Here is a 16,625-nt window from a genome sequence, read left to right as displayed (position 1 = left end):
GCGAGCTGTTAGCTAATGTCAGCGAGCTGTTAGCTAATGTCAGCGAGCTGTTAGCTAATGTCAGCGAGCTGTTAGCTAATGTCAGCGAGCTGTTAGCTAATGTCAGCGAGCTGTTAGCTAATGTCAGCGAGCTGTTAGCTAATGTCGGTGAGTTGTGAGCTAATGTCAGCGAGCTGTGAGCTAATGTCAGCGAGCTGTTAGCTAATGTCAGCGAGCTGTTAGCTAATGTCAGCGAGCTGTTAGCTAATGTCGGCGAGTTGTGACCTAACGCCGGCGAGTTGTGACCTAACACCGGCGAGTTGTGAGCTAACGTCGGCGCGCTGTGACCTAACGTTGGCGAGTTGTGACCTAACGCCGGCGAGTTGTGACCTAACACCGGCGAGTTGTGAGCTAACGTCGGCACGCTGTGACCTAACGTTGGCGAGTTGTGACCTAACGTCGGCACGCTGTGACCTAACGTCGGCGAGTTGTGACCTAACACCGGCGAGTTGTGAGCTAACGTCGGCACGCTGTGACCTAACGTTGGCGAGTTGTGACCTAACGTCGGCACGCTGTGACCTAACGTCGGCGAGTTGTGACCTAACACCGGCGAGTTGTGAGCTAACGTCGGCACGCTGTGACCTAACGTCGGCGAGTTGTGACCTAACACCGGCGAGTTGTGAGCTAACGTCGGCACGCTGTGACCTAACGTCGGCGAGTTGTGACCTAACGTCGGCGAGTTGTGACCTAACGTCGGCGCGCTGTGACCTAACGTCGGCGAGTTGTGACCTAACGTCGGCGCGCTGTGACCTAACGTCGGCGAGTTGTGACCTAACGTCGGCGCGCTGTGACCTAACGTTGGCGTGTTGTGACCTAACGTCGGCGCGCTGTGACCTAACGTCGGCGCGCTGTGACCTAACGTCGGCGCGCTGTGACCTAACGTCGGCGAGTTGTGACCTAACGTTGGCGAGTTGTGACCTAACGTCGGCGAGTTGTGACCTAACGTCGGCGAGTTGTGACCTAACGTCGGCGAGTTGTGACCTAACGTCGGCGAGTTGTGACCTAACGTCGGCGAGTTGTGACCTAACGTCGGCGAGTTGTGACCTAACGCCGGCGAGCTGTTTGCTAACGTCGGCGAGCTGTTAGCTAACGTCGGCGAACTGTAAGCTAATGTAGGCGAGCTGTGAGCTAACGCGAGCTGTGAGCTAACGTCGGTGAACTGTGAGCTAATCTCGGTGAGCTGTGAGCTAACGTCAGCGAGCTTTGAGCTAACGTCGACGAGCTGTGAACTAACGTCGGGACTATAAGCTAACACACTGTTAGCTATAAGCTAGTGTCTTAGCTATACACTGCTAACAACAGTGCTATATTCATACATTCCTGAAATAAAGTATTCTGCGTTCGTTTGGTTGTGCACGTCCTCAGAAATTAGCGTTTTTATTGTTCAGTTTCTCGCGCCGGGCTCAGTTTTGGGGCTGATCTTAAGACCAATAAAACCGAAAACTTCTTCCATGTTTAACATTTATCGTTTACATCCTGTGAATCCGGCTGCAGCTTCCAGCCTGAGTGACCAGGTGTGCCCCCTTGTGGGATCCTCCGGTACAACACAGGAAGTATGTGAACAGTCCTTTCAGCCTCACAGTGAAAATACAGGCGGCGTTTCTACGTAAATTGTGTTTTTGTTTGGTAAAATTAGTCATTTTGTGGCGGTGAAATCATGCTAATCTGCCCTGCAGATGTCTCCACCCATCAGGAAGTGGGAAGCTAACTCCCCTCAGTGGCTGATGGGTGATTTATAAACGTTTTGTGGACACGTGGAAAATGAATTTGAGTTGGCACAAAAGTTTTGTTCCTTGTCCTTAAAGCTTAAAAGATCCGACCGACAGCGAGAGGAACGTCGATGGGACGTCTCGCCGCTCGTCTGATTTAATGTGATTTCCGCTCTAATCGCTTCACGGAGGCTGTGTGATCACTCAGGCGCGCTCGGCCCGTCAGAAACACGACTGCATAATCACAGCCTGCAGATGTGACGGGCTAATTAACACAGAACACACGTCCGACACCTGCTGGTGCTGCCAGAAGCTGTCAGAAGACGACCCGCCGGGGGTCCGTTAACTTAAATACTTTCACTCACACAGAACCAAACACTGTTTGAGTCTGAATCACCAGAAAGGGCCAAAGATGGCCTGTGATGTTGTTCCTGTCAGAGTGACTAATGTTTAACCTGCTTTGTTCGGTCCGCCCGTGTTTGGACCTGAGAGGAATCAGCTGAACAAATGTGTTGCTTCACAAAGACATCATTACCGCCTCCATCTGTAATTTCCTGCGAGTGGAGAGCGCGTCGCCTCGAGTCATTACGGCGCCGAGCTGCACAGCAAACAACCGAGCAGAAATATTTAGTGTGAAGCCTTCATTTCCTCCTCCCGCCGCTCCGTTCGGGGACAGATGTCACAGATTTAAAGCAGATTGAGTTTTCCTCTCAGACGTCTCAGCCCAGAGGAGTCGAGCCGAACGGCTTCAGCTTCGGATTTACACCGTGGTGACAATACCTGCTGAGAGAGAGAAACGCAAGTTAATGTCATGTGTACATGGAGAGGTGCATCATGGGAGCTCCCCCAGCAGGCTGGGCCTATAGCGGCAGAACTATGGGATGTTTCAGGGTCAGCTGAACCATCCCTAACTATAAGCTTTATCAGAAAGGAAAGTTTTACGCCTGATCTTACAGGCAGAGAGGGGCCTGATAACTGAAGGCTCTGCCTCCCAAACTGGCAGCTGGTTCCACAGAGAGGAGCCTGATAACTGAAGGCTCTGCCTCCCAAACTGGCAGCTGGTCCCACAGAGAGGGGCCTGATAACTGAAGGCTCTGCCTCCCAAACTGGCAGCTGGTTCCACAGAGAGGGGCCTGATAACTGAAGGCTCTGCCTCCCAAACTGGCAGCTGGTTCCTCAGAGAGGGGCCTGATAACTGAAGGCTCTGCCTCCCAAACTGGCAGCTGGTTCCACAGAGAGGGGCCTGATAACTGAAGGCTCTGCCTCCCAAACTGGCAGCTGGTTCCTCAGAGAGGGGCCTGATAACTGAAGGCTCCGCCTCCCAAACTGGCAGCTGGTTCCACAGAGAGGGGCCTGATAACTGAAGGCTCTGCCTCCCAAACTGGCAGCTTTTTTTTTGACGACAGCAGCTCATTGAAAGCTTCTCTGATGAAAACATAGTCATAGTGATGGAGGTTATGTGTGAAATGTCAAACAATTTAAAGGGGTTTCTGTCTTCATCTAAAGATCTGTGAGAAACTGTCCCATCTGGGCTGCCATAGTTCCTGTTGACATCCTCCCATTACAAACTCTACTGCTGTGTTCCAAACCGCATACTTCTCCTACTAACGTTCTGAGTTAGTATGCTAGTTTGAGTAAGCAGAAGTTCCCGGATGCATACTAGATTCTCCTAAATGTTGGGTATGCATCATGAGGTTACTACTCATACTCAAACTACCCAAGATGCAACGTAACGTGACGTCGCCGATCGTCATTTCCTGTCAAAACGGCAGTTTCAAGCTAGCTACAACGAGGGTAGGTTCACTTCCTGTTTTCAAAACAAAAGCACCAATTGTATGGTAATGGCTTTCCCTATGATAAAAGGCAACGGGTATTTTATTTTGTGAAAATAACAGGAAGTGCGTTAGCTCACTGCGGCTAGCTTTAGTAGCGCCAAATTCGTGGGAACAAAATTGTAAACAGCCGGTATTTTGTCAGATTTTCAACACGTTGGGGATCTAAACGACTACTTTCTCACCTGAAAATGTTTCAAATGTTGCTAAAGTTTACAGAGTTTAGAGCTTAAGGGAAATCAGCTTCAGGCCGGCTGATTTCGGCTCGGGCAGGAGCCAAATGCATTGTGGGTCATGGACGTCCATGTGTGGCTCTTTGCGTTTTCACCCTCATGTTGGTTCACCGTGTGGAGTCTGAGGCCGACTCTCTGATCTGAATGTGTTTTGTCTTCAGCTGTCGAGCGAGCAACAGGAAGAGCCTGATCGTGACCTCCAGCACCTCCCCCACGCTGCCGCGGCCACACTCTCCTCTGCATGGACACACAGGTAACACACACACAGCTGCAGATATTCACTGTAAAGCTGCTCAGAACTGAACTAACTCTGGTTCTGCCTCAGATTCTGGGTTTATGTTCATGTTGGAACATGTTTCAGTGAATCTCTGCAGCTGTTACCATGGAAACATCTGCAGATATTCACTTTAAAGCTGCTCAGAACTGAACTAACTCTGGTTCTGCCTCAGATTCTGGGTTTATGTTCATGTTGGAACATGTTTCAGTGACTCTCTGCAGCTGTTACCATGGAAACATCTGCAGATATTCACTTTAAAGCTGCTCAGAACTGAACTAACTCTGGTTCTGCCTCAGATTCTGGGTTTATGTTCATGTTGGAACATGTTTCAGTGGATCAGCTGCTTCCTGTTTTTATAAAAAACATAAAGAAATGAAGCTGATAAGGCGTCCTGCACAGTAAAGGAGCTTCATCTAACATCGCTGTTGGAGCCTGAATATCAATAACTTGACGGATTTTATCTTAAGGTGTTGAACTGAGAATAAATTTCTTCAGCATCATAAATCACACTTTCTCTTTGTTTCTGTGGTAATATTTGGAAATATTTACATGAATCCTTTAAAAGTAATCACAGCTCTCACAAACACTTCAGCAGTGAGTGTGAGACGTCATCTGGAATCATGGTACACTGAATAATTTTGGGTTTAAAGCTGTGAAGACGTCAGTGTGAGCTCTGAGAAATGGAAATACTCCTAAAAAAGAAGGAGAAATGTTTAATTCAGCTCTTTTCTCAGAGGAAAAGCAGCCGTCACAAACAGCCGTGAGAGCGCGAGGCGGCAGAGTTTCTGTCTGACAGCTTGTTAACAGAAAAGCTCAAATCCACCAGAACCCGTCACATACCGACGGGAAGGATGGTGACGGGGGGGCCGTGAGCGGAGGAATCTAAACTAAACTGGGAGGAAAGATGAGACTTAATGAAAGAGGATAAATGTGAGAGCAGCCGAACAGGATATCAGCGCTGAGATTTTCATTCTGAAACCAAAGAGGTCCAAACAAAAGACAGATTTCTCTGTTCATCTCCAATCAGCTGCCATCTGAAACTTATTGATCTCTGACTAAGTTAACGATTAACCTGCATCAGTGTTTGGGCTTCAACTTCTGTGATGAAACAGCAACATCTGGATCCGACTGTGGAGTCCGGATCCAGATGTGGATGGTGGCTGTTTACATGGTGAAAAAGCCTGGTTCTGTTTGCCTGCTGGAACCTTTGGGCTCCTTTGGGCTCCTTTGGGCTCCTTTGGGCTCCTTTGGGCTCCTTTGGGCCCCTTTGGACCCCTTTGGACCCCTTTGGGCTCCTTTGGGCTCCTTTGGGCTCCTTTGGACCCCTTTGGGCTCCTTTGGGCTCCTTTGGGCCCCTTTGGACCCCTTTGGGCTCCTTTGGGCTCCTTTGGGCTCCTTTGGACCCCTTTGGGCCCCTTTGGGCTCCTTTGGGCCCCTTTGGGCCCCTTTGGACCCCTTTGGGCTCCTTTGGGCTCCTTTGGGCCCCTTTGGGCCCCTTTGGGCTCCTTTGGGCCCCTTTGGGCTCCTTTGGGCTCCTTTGGGCCCCTTTGGGCCCCTTTGGGCTCCTTTGGGCTCCTTTGGACCCCTTTGGGCTCCTTTGGGCTCCTTTGGGCCCCTTTGGGCTCCTTTGGACCCCTTTGGGCTCCTTTGGGCCCCTTTGGGCCCCTTTGGGCTCCTTTGGGCCCCTTTGGGCTCCTTTGGGCTCCTTTGGGCCCCTTTGGGCCCCTTTGGGCTCCTTTGGGCTCCTTTGGACCCCTTTGGGCTCCTTTGGGCTCCTTTGGGCTCCTTTGGGCTCCTTTGGGCTCCTTTGGGCCCCTTTGGGCCCCTTTGGACCCCTTTGGACCCCTTTGGGCTCCTTTGGGCTCCTTTGGGCTCCTTTGGACCCCTTTGGGCTCCTTTGGGCTCCTTTGGGCCCCTTTGGACCCCTTTGGGCTCCTTTGGGCTCCTTTGGGCTCCTTTGGACCCCTTTGGGCCCCTTTGGGCTCCTTTGGGCCCCTTTGGGCCCCTTTGGACCCCTTTGGGCTCCTTTGGGCTCCTTTGGGCCCCTTTGGGCCCCTTTGGGCTCCTTTGGGCCCCTTTGGGCTCCTTTGGGCTCCTTTGGGCCCCTTTGGGCCCCTTTGGGCTCCTTTGGGCTCCTTTGGACCCCTTTGGGCTCCTTTGGGCTCCTTTGGGCCCCTTTGGGCTCCTTTGGACCCCTTTGGGCTCCTTTGGGCCCCTTTGGACCCCTTTGGGCTCCTTTGGGCCCCTTTGGGCCCCTTTGGGCCCCTTTGGGCTCCTTTGGGCCCCTTTGGGCTCCTTTGGGCCCCTTTGGGCTCCTTTGGGCTCCTTTGGGCCCCTTTGGGCTCCTTTGGGCTCCTTTGGGCTCCTTTGGGCCCCTTTGGGCTCCTTTGGACCCCTTTGGGCTCCTTTGGGCTCCTTTGGGCCCCTTTGGGCCCCTTTGGGCTCCTTTGGGCTCCTTTGGGCTCCTTTGGGCTCCTTTGGGCCCCTTTGGGCTCCTTTGGACCCCTTTGGGCTCCTTTGGGCTCCTTTGGGCCCCTTTGGACCCCTTTGGGCTCCTTTGGGCCCCTTTGGGCTCCTTTGGGCTCCTTTGGGCCCCTTTGGGCTCCTTTGGGCTCCTTTGGGCCCGGGTATTTATGGTTACATCCGTTCCAAAGCTGCTGATTGGATCCATCATCAGCCCGCTCCCGTAACCGAGCGGCTGGCGAATGAGACGGCGAGTTCTCGTTGTACCCGGCGGTATTTCCTGCATCGAACAAAGTGATTCACTGGATCTTTGGATCCTAACCCACCGGGCCGGTCCTGAACAAACCTGAATCTAATCCGATTAAATATAAAGTTTCATTATTTCATTTGTTCTGTTTAGGGCTGGGCGAGTTAACTCGTTATTAACTAATTATTATTGCGTTAACTTGTTAATTATTTAACGCCGCTACATATTTTATGGCGCATTAACGCAGGTTTTATTATTGTAAAAGTCTTTGAATGCATCACATTCACAGTTACAGCAAACACCAGGAAGCATGAAGTAATAAAATAAAGATAAACTAGCAGCTAACATCACCGCTACAGGTGTGAAGCTAACGGAGCTAACCGGCGCTACTTCCTGTTTTACTGGTTTCAACATAAAAGCACGTATTTCAAAATAAATTTAAAAAAAAACTCCTGCATTTACAGCCAAGTTGAATTGTCTTCTCAGCGTAGTAGTTCCAGTCTAAAATATCACTTAAAGGCAAAACACACAACTGATAGCAGCAAGTCATTCAAGGAAACAGACAGTGGAGCGAGGCTTCTACATAAAAACTACAGAAAGATGCTGATGTTAAAAGTGTGTTTGCACAACAAATGTTATGGCACTTCCATTCATATGGCAGCACATTTAAAATAAAGCTAAATGCTAAAGGCTATACACTACTTTTGGATTCATTTTTGGATTCTGCGTACAAATGCGATTAATCGCGATTAATCAGGGAAATCATGTGATTAATTAGATTAAACATTTTAATCGTTGCCCAGAACTAATTCCACATGTCGGAGAACTAAAATAATCTAAAATATAATCTGCGTTTGGGTCGGAGTGAAACTCAAACCGACATCTGTTTGGAGTCTTTGAGGAAGGATTTGATCCTTTCAGAGTTTATTAAACGGTGAGAAGTCCTCGTTTTTGCCCAGCCCTAATTCTGTTATGGTCCAAACCAGAAGCTCAGATTGATGAAATATGATCCAGCCCAGGAGGTGGATCTTTACTCTCTTCTCTGCCTGTTTCATGTAAATAATTCTCAGCTGAATTCCAGCAGAATGTTCATATTTGCAGCTAATAAGAGAAAATGATGGAAACGGGAACAAGGTTCAAATGAAGCTATATTTAGCGTCTGAAAGGATGAAAGACGCTTTGAAAAGAACTCGACTTCATCATCTGATGAGTTTGTTGTCAAAGCTTTCAGCAGAATTCATCATCTCCTCTGAGACGCTGAGATAACTATTTAAAACTCTGATGTTCTGTTACTTTCTGCACTTTGTGAGGTCGCCTGATCGGGTTCACGGCTTCTCTTCCATCCTCCGAGCTGCTGCGTTTCCATGACAACGCTGCCGCCCAGCTCTGTCCGAGCTGCCGCAGAGGAAGCGAACGCTGCTAATTGATGTAATTAATGAACGGCGCCGTGCGGGTTTGAGCCTCGCCGCGAGCCCGAAGCCGTCTCCGCAGGACGCCGCTCAGCTGATTAATATTCACCGCCGGAGGCCGAACCTTTTCGTGGCTCCTCTCCGTCGCCTCGACCTTCATCAGGAATCTCATCACGGCTTCAATCACGCATCCATTAGCTGTTAATCAAATGGCCATTTCTCAGAGCTTTACGTCCTCCGGGGCCGGCGAGGTTCATTCCTCACACAGAACATCTTTTATGAAACGTTACATTTCACTTTTATGAAACGTTACATTTCACTTTTATGAAACGTTACATTTCCTCGTTTTCTTCTCTTCTCTATAAGACAGAGCTGCTTCTGATCATAACTCGGTTATTGTTCCATAAATAATGTTGTTACTGAGTTTTAACCAGGGCTGCGCAACGATTAAAATGTTTAATCTAATTAATCACATGATTTCCCTGATTAATCACGATTAATCTCATTTGTACGCAGAATCCAAAAATGAATCCAAAAGTAGCGTATAGCTTTTAGCATTTAGCTTTATTTTAAATGTGCTGCCATATGCGCATATGAGTGTGTAACCCTGTGCATGTGCATGTGTGTCAACAGTAAATAAAAGCCTGTGAGCGACAGACTTTTACAAAATAAAAGCCTGTGAGCAGCAGACTTTTACAAAATAAAAGCCTGTGAGCAACAGACTTTTACAAAATAAAAGCCTGTGAGCAGCAGACTTTTACAAAATAAAAGCCTGTGAGCGACAGACTTTTACAAAATAAAAGCCTGTGAGCGACAGGCTTTTACAAAATAAAAGCCTGTGAGCAACAGACTTTTACAAAATAAAAGCCTGTGAGCGACAGACTTTTACAAAATAAAAGCCTGTGAGCAACAGACTTTTACAAAATAAAAGCCTGTGAGCGACAGACTTTTACAAAATAAAAGCCTGTGAGCGACAGACTTTTACAAAATAAAAGCCTGTGAGCAGCAGACTTTTACAAAATAAAATAAATAATAAAACAGGGGTGGTCCCCGGTTCGAGTTCCGCATCGGACGGCCCTGTGCTGCGTGTTGTTCCCCCTCTCTCTGCCCCCTGCTTCCTGTCTTGCCGAACTTTCCATTAAAGGCACAAAAGCTCCAAAAAAATTATTATTATTTTTTTTTAAACTGTGTTAATGCATGATAAAATATTTATCGGCGTGATATAATAACGAGTTAACTCGCCCAGCCCTAATTCTAATGTTTCCCTCGCTCTGCCTCTGTTACCTGGTAACCTGAATAAGGTCAGCTGATGACTGACAGCTGTTTGTTCTCCGACGTGATGAATTCACACAAACCCGCCTCCCATCTTTGTCATGCTAATGAACGACGGCTCGGCTCCAGACTCCTTTCTTGTCACACATCCCCCTCCTTATTATTACAGCCTCGCCTTCCCCGGAGGCAGCGAGGCGCCGAGCAGATATTATATTTGCCTGTTTCTCATATGATGGAATATTTTCTTGGTTTTTGCCAAAGTAGGTCACTGTCGCTCCAATTTGCAGCAAAAAAACAGCCTAAAATGTGACAGCCAGCAGCTTCTGTACCTGACAGGTACATTTAGAACTCGTGTTCATTGTTTCTTATGAGAGAAAAGATTTAAAGGAGTTAAATTAATGTTGGAATCAGTGGCATTCTTCCAAAAGTATTCACGTCCTTCAATGTTTTACAGATAGTTTTGCTTTAAAACCTTTAATTTAAATGGGTTTTTGGGGGAGATTTGATTGAAAAAATCATCCAGATTGCTGCGCCACAGATTCTCAGGAGGACCGAGGTCGGCCTCACATCTCTGGAAGACTGGAACAGCTTTATTTAGCTCCATCCATCATCCCCTCAGCATGATGCTGCCACCGCCGTGCTTCACTGTAGGGATGCTGTCCTTCGTGTTTTGCTTGATGGTCAGTTTTAGGACCTTCTTCCAGATGTTTGGGGTTAGACTTTCCCTCAGAGGAAGATGGACTCCCAGCTTCACTGCCACACATCTCTAACCGTGAAGTGGAAGCTCTCTGTCCCTGTAACTGTGACTTCGGCTGACAGGGAGGCCGACGCCAACAGGCGGTCTGTTTGACTAATAACACGCGTGTTCACTGGAGCACGAACATGTTCTGCACAGGCGGCCACAGAGGCCGAGGCGAACTATTAATATTTCAGGCTCTGCGCCGCCCAGACAGGCTGCCGACAGAAATGCATTATTGATGCAGAAATGTCCGACTGCTTCATCTCTGCTCCTGTTTCCTCTCAGCCGAGTTCTTCATCCTCCAGTTCATCATGAGTCACACTCCAAAGATCAGAGAGCTTTTGCACGTGTACAGAGCAGATGTGTTTTCTCTTTAGTTGGGTTCAAACTCAACAATCATAACAGATCTTGTCATTTTAATTTTATCGATGCCTTATTTATTTATTTATTTATTTTATTTATTTATTTATTATTTATTTATTTACGATTCCATTTTCTTGCTCTTCTTTTAATGTACTGCTCTTCGCCCTTCTAATTGCCCTTCGGGGATAAATAAAGTTTTTTCTGATTCTGATTCTGATCTTATCAGCTGTGGTGGACGTTAAACCTGAGTTCAGGGGTTCACTTAGTTTCTCACTGCTGCTACCAGCTGCTGGATCAGGGGTTCACTTAGTTTCTCACTCACTGCTGCTATCAGCTGCTGGATCAGGGGTTCACTTAGTTTCTCACTCACTGCTGCTACCAGCTGCTGGATCAGGGGTTCACTTAGTTTCTCACTCACTGCTGCTACCAGCTGCTGGATCAGGGGTTCACTTAGTTTCTCACTGATGCTGCTACCAGCTGCTGGATAAGGGGTTCACTTAGTTTCTCACTCACTGCTGTTACCAGCTGCTGGATCAGGGGTTCATTTAGTTTCTCACTCACTGCTGCTACCAGCTGCTGGATCAGGGGTTCACTTAGTTTCTCACTGCTGCTACCAGCTGCTGGATCAGGGGTTCACTTAGTTTCTCACACACTGCTGCTACCAGCTGCTGGATCAGGGGTTCACTTAGTTTCTCACTCACTGCTGCTACCAGCTGCTGGATCAGGGGTTCACTTAGTTTCTCACTCACTGCTGCTAACAGCTGCTGGATCAGGAGTTCACTTAGTTTCTCACTGCTGCTACCAGCTGCTGGATCAGGGGTTCACTTAGTTTCTCACTGCTGCTACCAGCTGCTGGATCAGGGGTTCACTTAGTTTCTCACTGCTGCTACCAGCTGCTGGATCAGGGGTTCACTTAGTTTCTCACACACTGCTGCTACCAGCTGCTGGATCAGGGGTTCACTTAGTTTCTCACTGCTGCTACCAGCTGCTGGATCAGGGGTTCACTTAGTTTCTCACACACTGCTGCTACCAGCTGCTGGATCAGGGGTTCACTTAGTTTCTCACACACTGCTGCTACCAGCTGCTGGATCAGGGGTTCACTTAGTTTCTCACTGCTGCTACCAGCTGCTGGATCAGGGGTTCACTTAGTTTCTCACTGCTGCTACCAGCTGCTGGATCAGGGGTTCACTTAGTTTCTCACTGCTGCTACCAGCTGCTGGATCAGGGGTTCACTTAGTTTCTCACTGCTGCTACCAGCTGCTGGATCAGGGGTTCACTTAGTTTCTCACTCACTGCCGCTACCAGCTGCTGGATCAGGGGTTCACTTAGTTTCTCACTCACTGCTGCTACCAGCTGCTGGATCAGGGGTTCACTTAGTTTCTCACTGCTGCTACCAGCTGCTGGAGCAGGGGTTCACTTAGTTTCTCACTCACTGCTGCTACCGGCTGCTGGATCAGGGGTTCACTTAGTTTCTCACTGCTGCTGCTACCAGCTGCTGGATCAGGAGTTCACTTAGTTTCTCACTGCTGCTACCAGCTGCTGGATCAGGGGTTCACTTAGTTTCTCACTCACTGCTGCTACCAGCTGCTGGATCAGGGGTTCACTTAGTTTCTCACTCACTGCTGCTACCAGCTGCTGGATCAGGGGTTCACTTAGTTTCTCACTCACTGCTGCTACCAGCTGCTGGATCAGGGGTTCACTTAGTTTCTCACGCACTGCTGCTACCAGCTGCTGGATCAGGGGTTCACTTAGTTTCTCACTCACTGCTGCTACCAGCTGCTGGATCAGGGGTTCACTTAGTTTCTCACTCACTGCTGCTACCAGCTGCTGGATCAGGGGTTCACTTAGTTTCTCACTCACTGCTGCTACCAGCTGCTGGATCAGGGGTTCACTTAGTTTCTCACTGCTGCTACCGGCTGCTGGATCAGGGGTTCACTTAGTTTCTCACTCACTGCTGCTACCAGCTGCTGGATCAGGGGTTCACTTAGTTTTTCACTGCTGCTCCTGTGATGTTGGACTTTATAGGAACCAGATGTTTTTTATTATGTTCTGAACCTTCGAACTGAGGATAGTTTTGTCTCATTTTGTCCCATTTTCTCGTCTTCCAGGCACCAGCCCTCTGGACAGCCCCCGGAACTTCTCCCCCAACACAGCTGCACACTTCTCCTTTGTTCCTGCTCGCAGGTGAGTCGCACAGAGGTGTCTCCTCAGTCCGTCCTGTGTGATGTCACAGCGGCGGCCTAAGCTCCTCCCCTTCCTCCGGGGTGAATAAACCTCACGTTGCTGCGTCTGGTTTATTATTTCTGTCATAAGTTCGGCTTCGGTTTGACGCCGTTCGAAGGGAAAATCAAAGCGAGGACGCCTCCCAAATTTCCACCGACATGATGAGGATGTTTCCATGGTAACAGCCCTCTCCTGGAATGATGCAGTGGCTCATTTCCATGACAACATTATCAACCATGTGGGGAGCAGCATTAATCCATCAGTGTCCTGACTCTGACCTCAGAGCTGCTCATTTCTGGGGCAACAGTGACACCAAGTGGTGGAGTTTGATACGACACCCTGTTCCTCAGGACGTTCTGATGCCACAGGGTTCAAATTACAGCCTCGATGATAAAGAAATAAAATCAGATGTGAACTCAGAGGGGTTCATTTAACTAATATTTAGCTTCATTAGAGAAATATTACTACTAATCATTACTACGAGTTACGCTGTGTACATCTCCGGCTTGGTCCATCACTGCTGATGAGAAAGCATTGTTTGCTAGCATCTGCTGCTAGCTTACAGCTACATGCTAACCTGTTTCCCTCTGGGATCAACAGAGGAACTATCTGTATCTGTATGCTGAGCTGGAGGGTTGTTCAGCTTCATTATGTCTGTGTTCCTGCATTAAATCACACAAACCGGCAGGTATTTAGACCAAAACGTGTCTCAAACATCTCAATAAGACCTCAGGAAAGTGTGTGAAACTGTTAAAAAGGGCCAGAATATGTCACCTTTAAAACCAAACAACTCATATTTACAGAGTTTGTGTTTGAGTGCGTTTGACTGACTGAAACAAACTGCTGTCTTGTCTTCCTCACAGTCACGGACACAGAGCCGACAGGTAACTTCTCAGCTTTGACCTCCCGTCTTTCCCCCCCGTCCTGCATGGCTGAAGGCACATGCACACGCACATGCACACTCTTCCCCGGCAGAGGCCGAACAAAGACGTGTTTTAAACCCCCAAACGGCTCCTCATGCTGGAACCCTGGCAGCTGCAGACCAGTTTAGATCCCAGATAACAGACCAACACGTGCAAACGCACCTGATTATGAAGCAATGTGTGCGGTGACGGCCTGTTCCTGAGTCTGAACCGTCTGAGTTTAACTCTTAATGGAGCTCTGAAACAGGGGCTGATCAGTGAAGCTTGATTTGGAACCAACTTTTAGTCTTTTTCTCTCTTAGAATCACTGATTTCTGACAGATTTATTCACTAATTTCAAGTTAAAACTCTGTTTTCTGGCACCTTAGAGTGTGTTCACTCAGAAGTTCATTCATTCATTCATTCATGAGGCCATCCCTGTAATCTCTGATGGATGTTTGTCCTCCTCTGGAGAGTTAATGATTAATTCATGTTGAATTCTGCAGACAGAAGTTAAACTGATCTCTGCATCTTAAACACATTTAAGTGAAATGAAAGGAAGCTTTGGACCACAGAGAATGCAAAATGTCCTCCAGTCAGACCAACTTCCTTTAACTTTGACCCATCAGCCACTCAGTGGGGTCACATGGCGCTGAAAGGATCGGATTATTGGCTAAATTACAATCAGACTGAGTTATTAAGTGCATGTAGACACCTTAATCTGACTAAGAATTGGATCGGATCAGATTATTGGCTAAATAACAATCAGACTGAGTTATTAAGTGCATGTAGACACCTTAATCTGACTAAGAATTGGATCGGATCAGATTATTGGCTAAATAACAATCAGACTGAGTTATTAAATGCATGTAGACACCTTAATCTGACTAAGAATTGGATCGGATCAGATTATTGGCTAAATAACAATCAGACTGAGTTATTAAGTGCATGTAGACACCTTAATCTGACTAAGAATTGGATCGGATCGGATTATTGGCTAAATAACAATCAGACTGAGTTATTAAGTGCATGTAGACACCTTAATCTGACTAAGAACTGGATCGGATCAGATTCAGAGCCCGAGATAACTGGGTTAAAGTCACTCTAAACCTGCTTGTAGACGCTGAAGCTCGTGGTGAATCAGACTTTGCGTTCTGCGCATGCTCCAGATGTTTTCCCGGGGTCGTGACCCGGAAGTCAAAGGAGACGATATTCCTGTTGTTGTCGCCGTCAGAAAGAAACAAACAACGCGATGGAGAATGCTCCGTTGGGCATCGAGTTTGTGCAACAAGCAGCTCATCACAGAGCAAATGTAGAGGGACGTAGCTTCATCTGGCTCTGCGTTCTCCATCTTTCTCCAATGCCTGAGTTTGTTGTTGTTGTTGGTGGTGAAGAGGTCAACAGGAAGTGGCTCTATTAGCAACAGCTGGAATGGGTACAGCGCCACCTATCATACCGGGGTATGACACGCTTTGTGCCTCTGATCCCATTCATTCACCGCCATATATCCAAGGAGAATTACCCTTAATAACTCAGTCTGATTGTAATTTAGCCAATAATCCTTTCAGGGCCATGTGACCACTCTGAGTGTGGTTCTCCTTCTTTCTTCTGAAACACCTGCAGCTCATTTATTTAAAGAAGAAGAACCATCAGCTCTCCTCCTGCTTCTTGATCCTTTTGATGGGCTGGTTATTTTCAGGCTGCTGCTCCTGTGCTTATGTGAGCGTCTCCTGCTTCCCTGTTAGAGCAGCTTGGACACCCTGATCCAGCTGTTCAGAACAGCTGGATCAGGGTGTCTGCTGTGGACGAAGTCCATCAACCGTCTGCAGGGCCTCAGAGGACGCCTCTCCTGTGGTTCCATCTTTTCTTTGTTGGCATTTCCCTCCAGCTGAGCTGCTTCTGTCTGACGGCTCTTCTTCTTCGTCTCGTTTAAAGTTGAGCTTGTGTCTGTTTTTCAGGACCGATGGCAGGCGCTGGTCTCTGGCCTCGTTGCCTTCCTCCGGCTATGGAACCAACACCCCCAGCTCCACTGTGTCGGTAAATATCTGAACATCTTTAATCTATGAAAACAAATGTTTTGGTTCCTGTCCTCCCACGTCTCCCCCTCCGATGCCTTTGCGTCCCCCAGCTTTCTGCTTCTTTTGCTGACCTGAGTCGTAGAAACGCCCCCTCCTGACCATCAGCTGCTTATCCCAGCCTGCAGGAGGCGGTTCGTCCACCTGAAACAGGACCAGGACACAAAGTCTCTATGATTCGATGCTTTAAAGGGACAGTTCGCCTCTTTAAAGGGACAGTTCGCCTCTTTAAAGGGACAGTTCGCCTCTTTAAAGGGACAGTTCGCCTCTTTAAAGGGACAGTTCGCCTCTTTAAAGGGACAGTTCGCCTCTTTAAAGGGACAGTTCGCCTCTTTAAAGGGACAGTTCGCCTCTTCTGACATGAAGCTGTGTAACATCCCATATCAGCAGCATCATTTCTGAACATCTTCTTACCCCCTGCTGCGTCCTGTGAGCAGAGTTCCAGCCTCGTTTTGGTGCTGATGAAGGTAGTCCGGCTAGTTGGCTGGGGTTTAAAAAATAAAGCGTTTTGCTTCTCAGAACAATATGCGTTCAACAGAGTAATACATTTGCATCACAAAATGGTTCTCCAGGAAAAAGTCAGACCTCACAATCTCTTGGCCCTATTTTCTCTCCCTTCGTATCACTGCCTGCTGCCGCCTGCCGACAGCCGCGCCTGTTACACTGTTTGCTGCTCGCTCTGCACAGCAGGTAAAGGAAAGGAAAGAAAAGGAAATGGAAAGAAAAGAAAAGAAAAGAAAGGAAAGGAAAGACAAAGAAAGGAAAGTGAAGGGAAAGAAAGAAAAGGAGAGGAAAGGAAAGTGAAGGGAAAGAAAGAAAGAAAGAAAGAAAGAAAGAAAAGG

The 16,625-nt window shown here is 48.0% G+C and overlaps 1 protein-coding gene across 12 annotated transcripts in view; it reads left to right on the top strand.

Annotated features, from left to right (window-relative positions):
• mast2 (microtubule associated serine/threonine kinase 2) overlaps window positions 1-16,625 on the top strand; it is a 206,007-nt gene that overhangs the window by 143,273 nt on the left and 46,109 nt on the right. For 10 of the 12 annotated variants that reach the window (XM_075486106.1, XM_075486107.1, XM_075486108.1 and 7 more), the window contains 4 exons: window positions 3,975-4,066; window positions 12,692-12,767; window positions 13,670-13,690; window positions 15,667-15,745. In XM_075486106.1, coding sequence (XP_075342221.1) covers window positions 3,975-4,066; window positions 12,692-12,767; window positions 13,670-13,690; window positions 15,667-15,745 — 268 coding nt within the window. The remainder of the gene's footprint in view (window positions 1-3,974; window positions 4,067-12,691; window positions 12,768-13,669; window positions 13,691-15,666; window positions 15,746-16,625) is intronic. The other 2 variants (XM_075486109.1, XM_075486115.1) reach the window with 1 other exon arrangement.

This window comes from Odontesthes bonariensis, chromosome 15, assembly GCF_027942865.1.
Source record: "Odontesthes bonariensis isolate fOdoBon6 chromosome 15, fOdoBon6.hap1, whole genome shotgun sequence".
Classification (NCBI taxonomy): domain Eukaryota; kingdom Metazoa; phylum Chordata; class Actinopteri; order Atheriniformes; family Atherinopsidae; genus Odontesthes; species Odontesthes bonariensis.
This window is presented reverse-complemented; position numbering and strand designations above follow the sequence as displayed.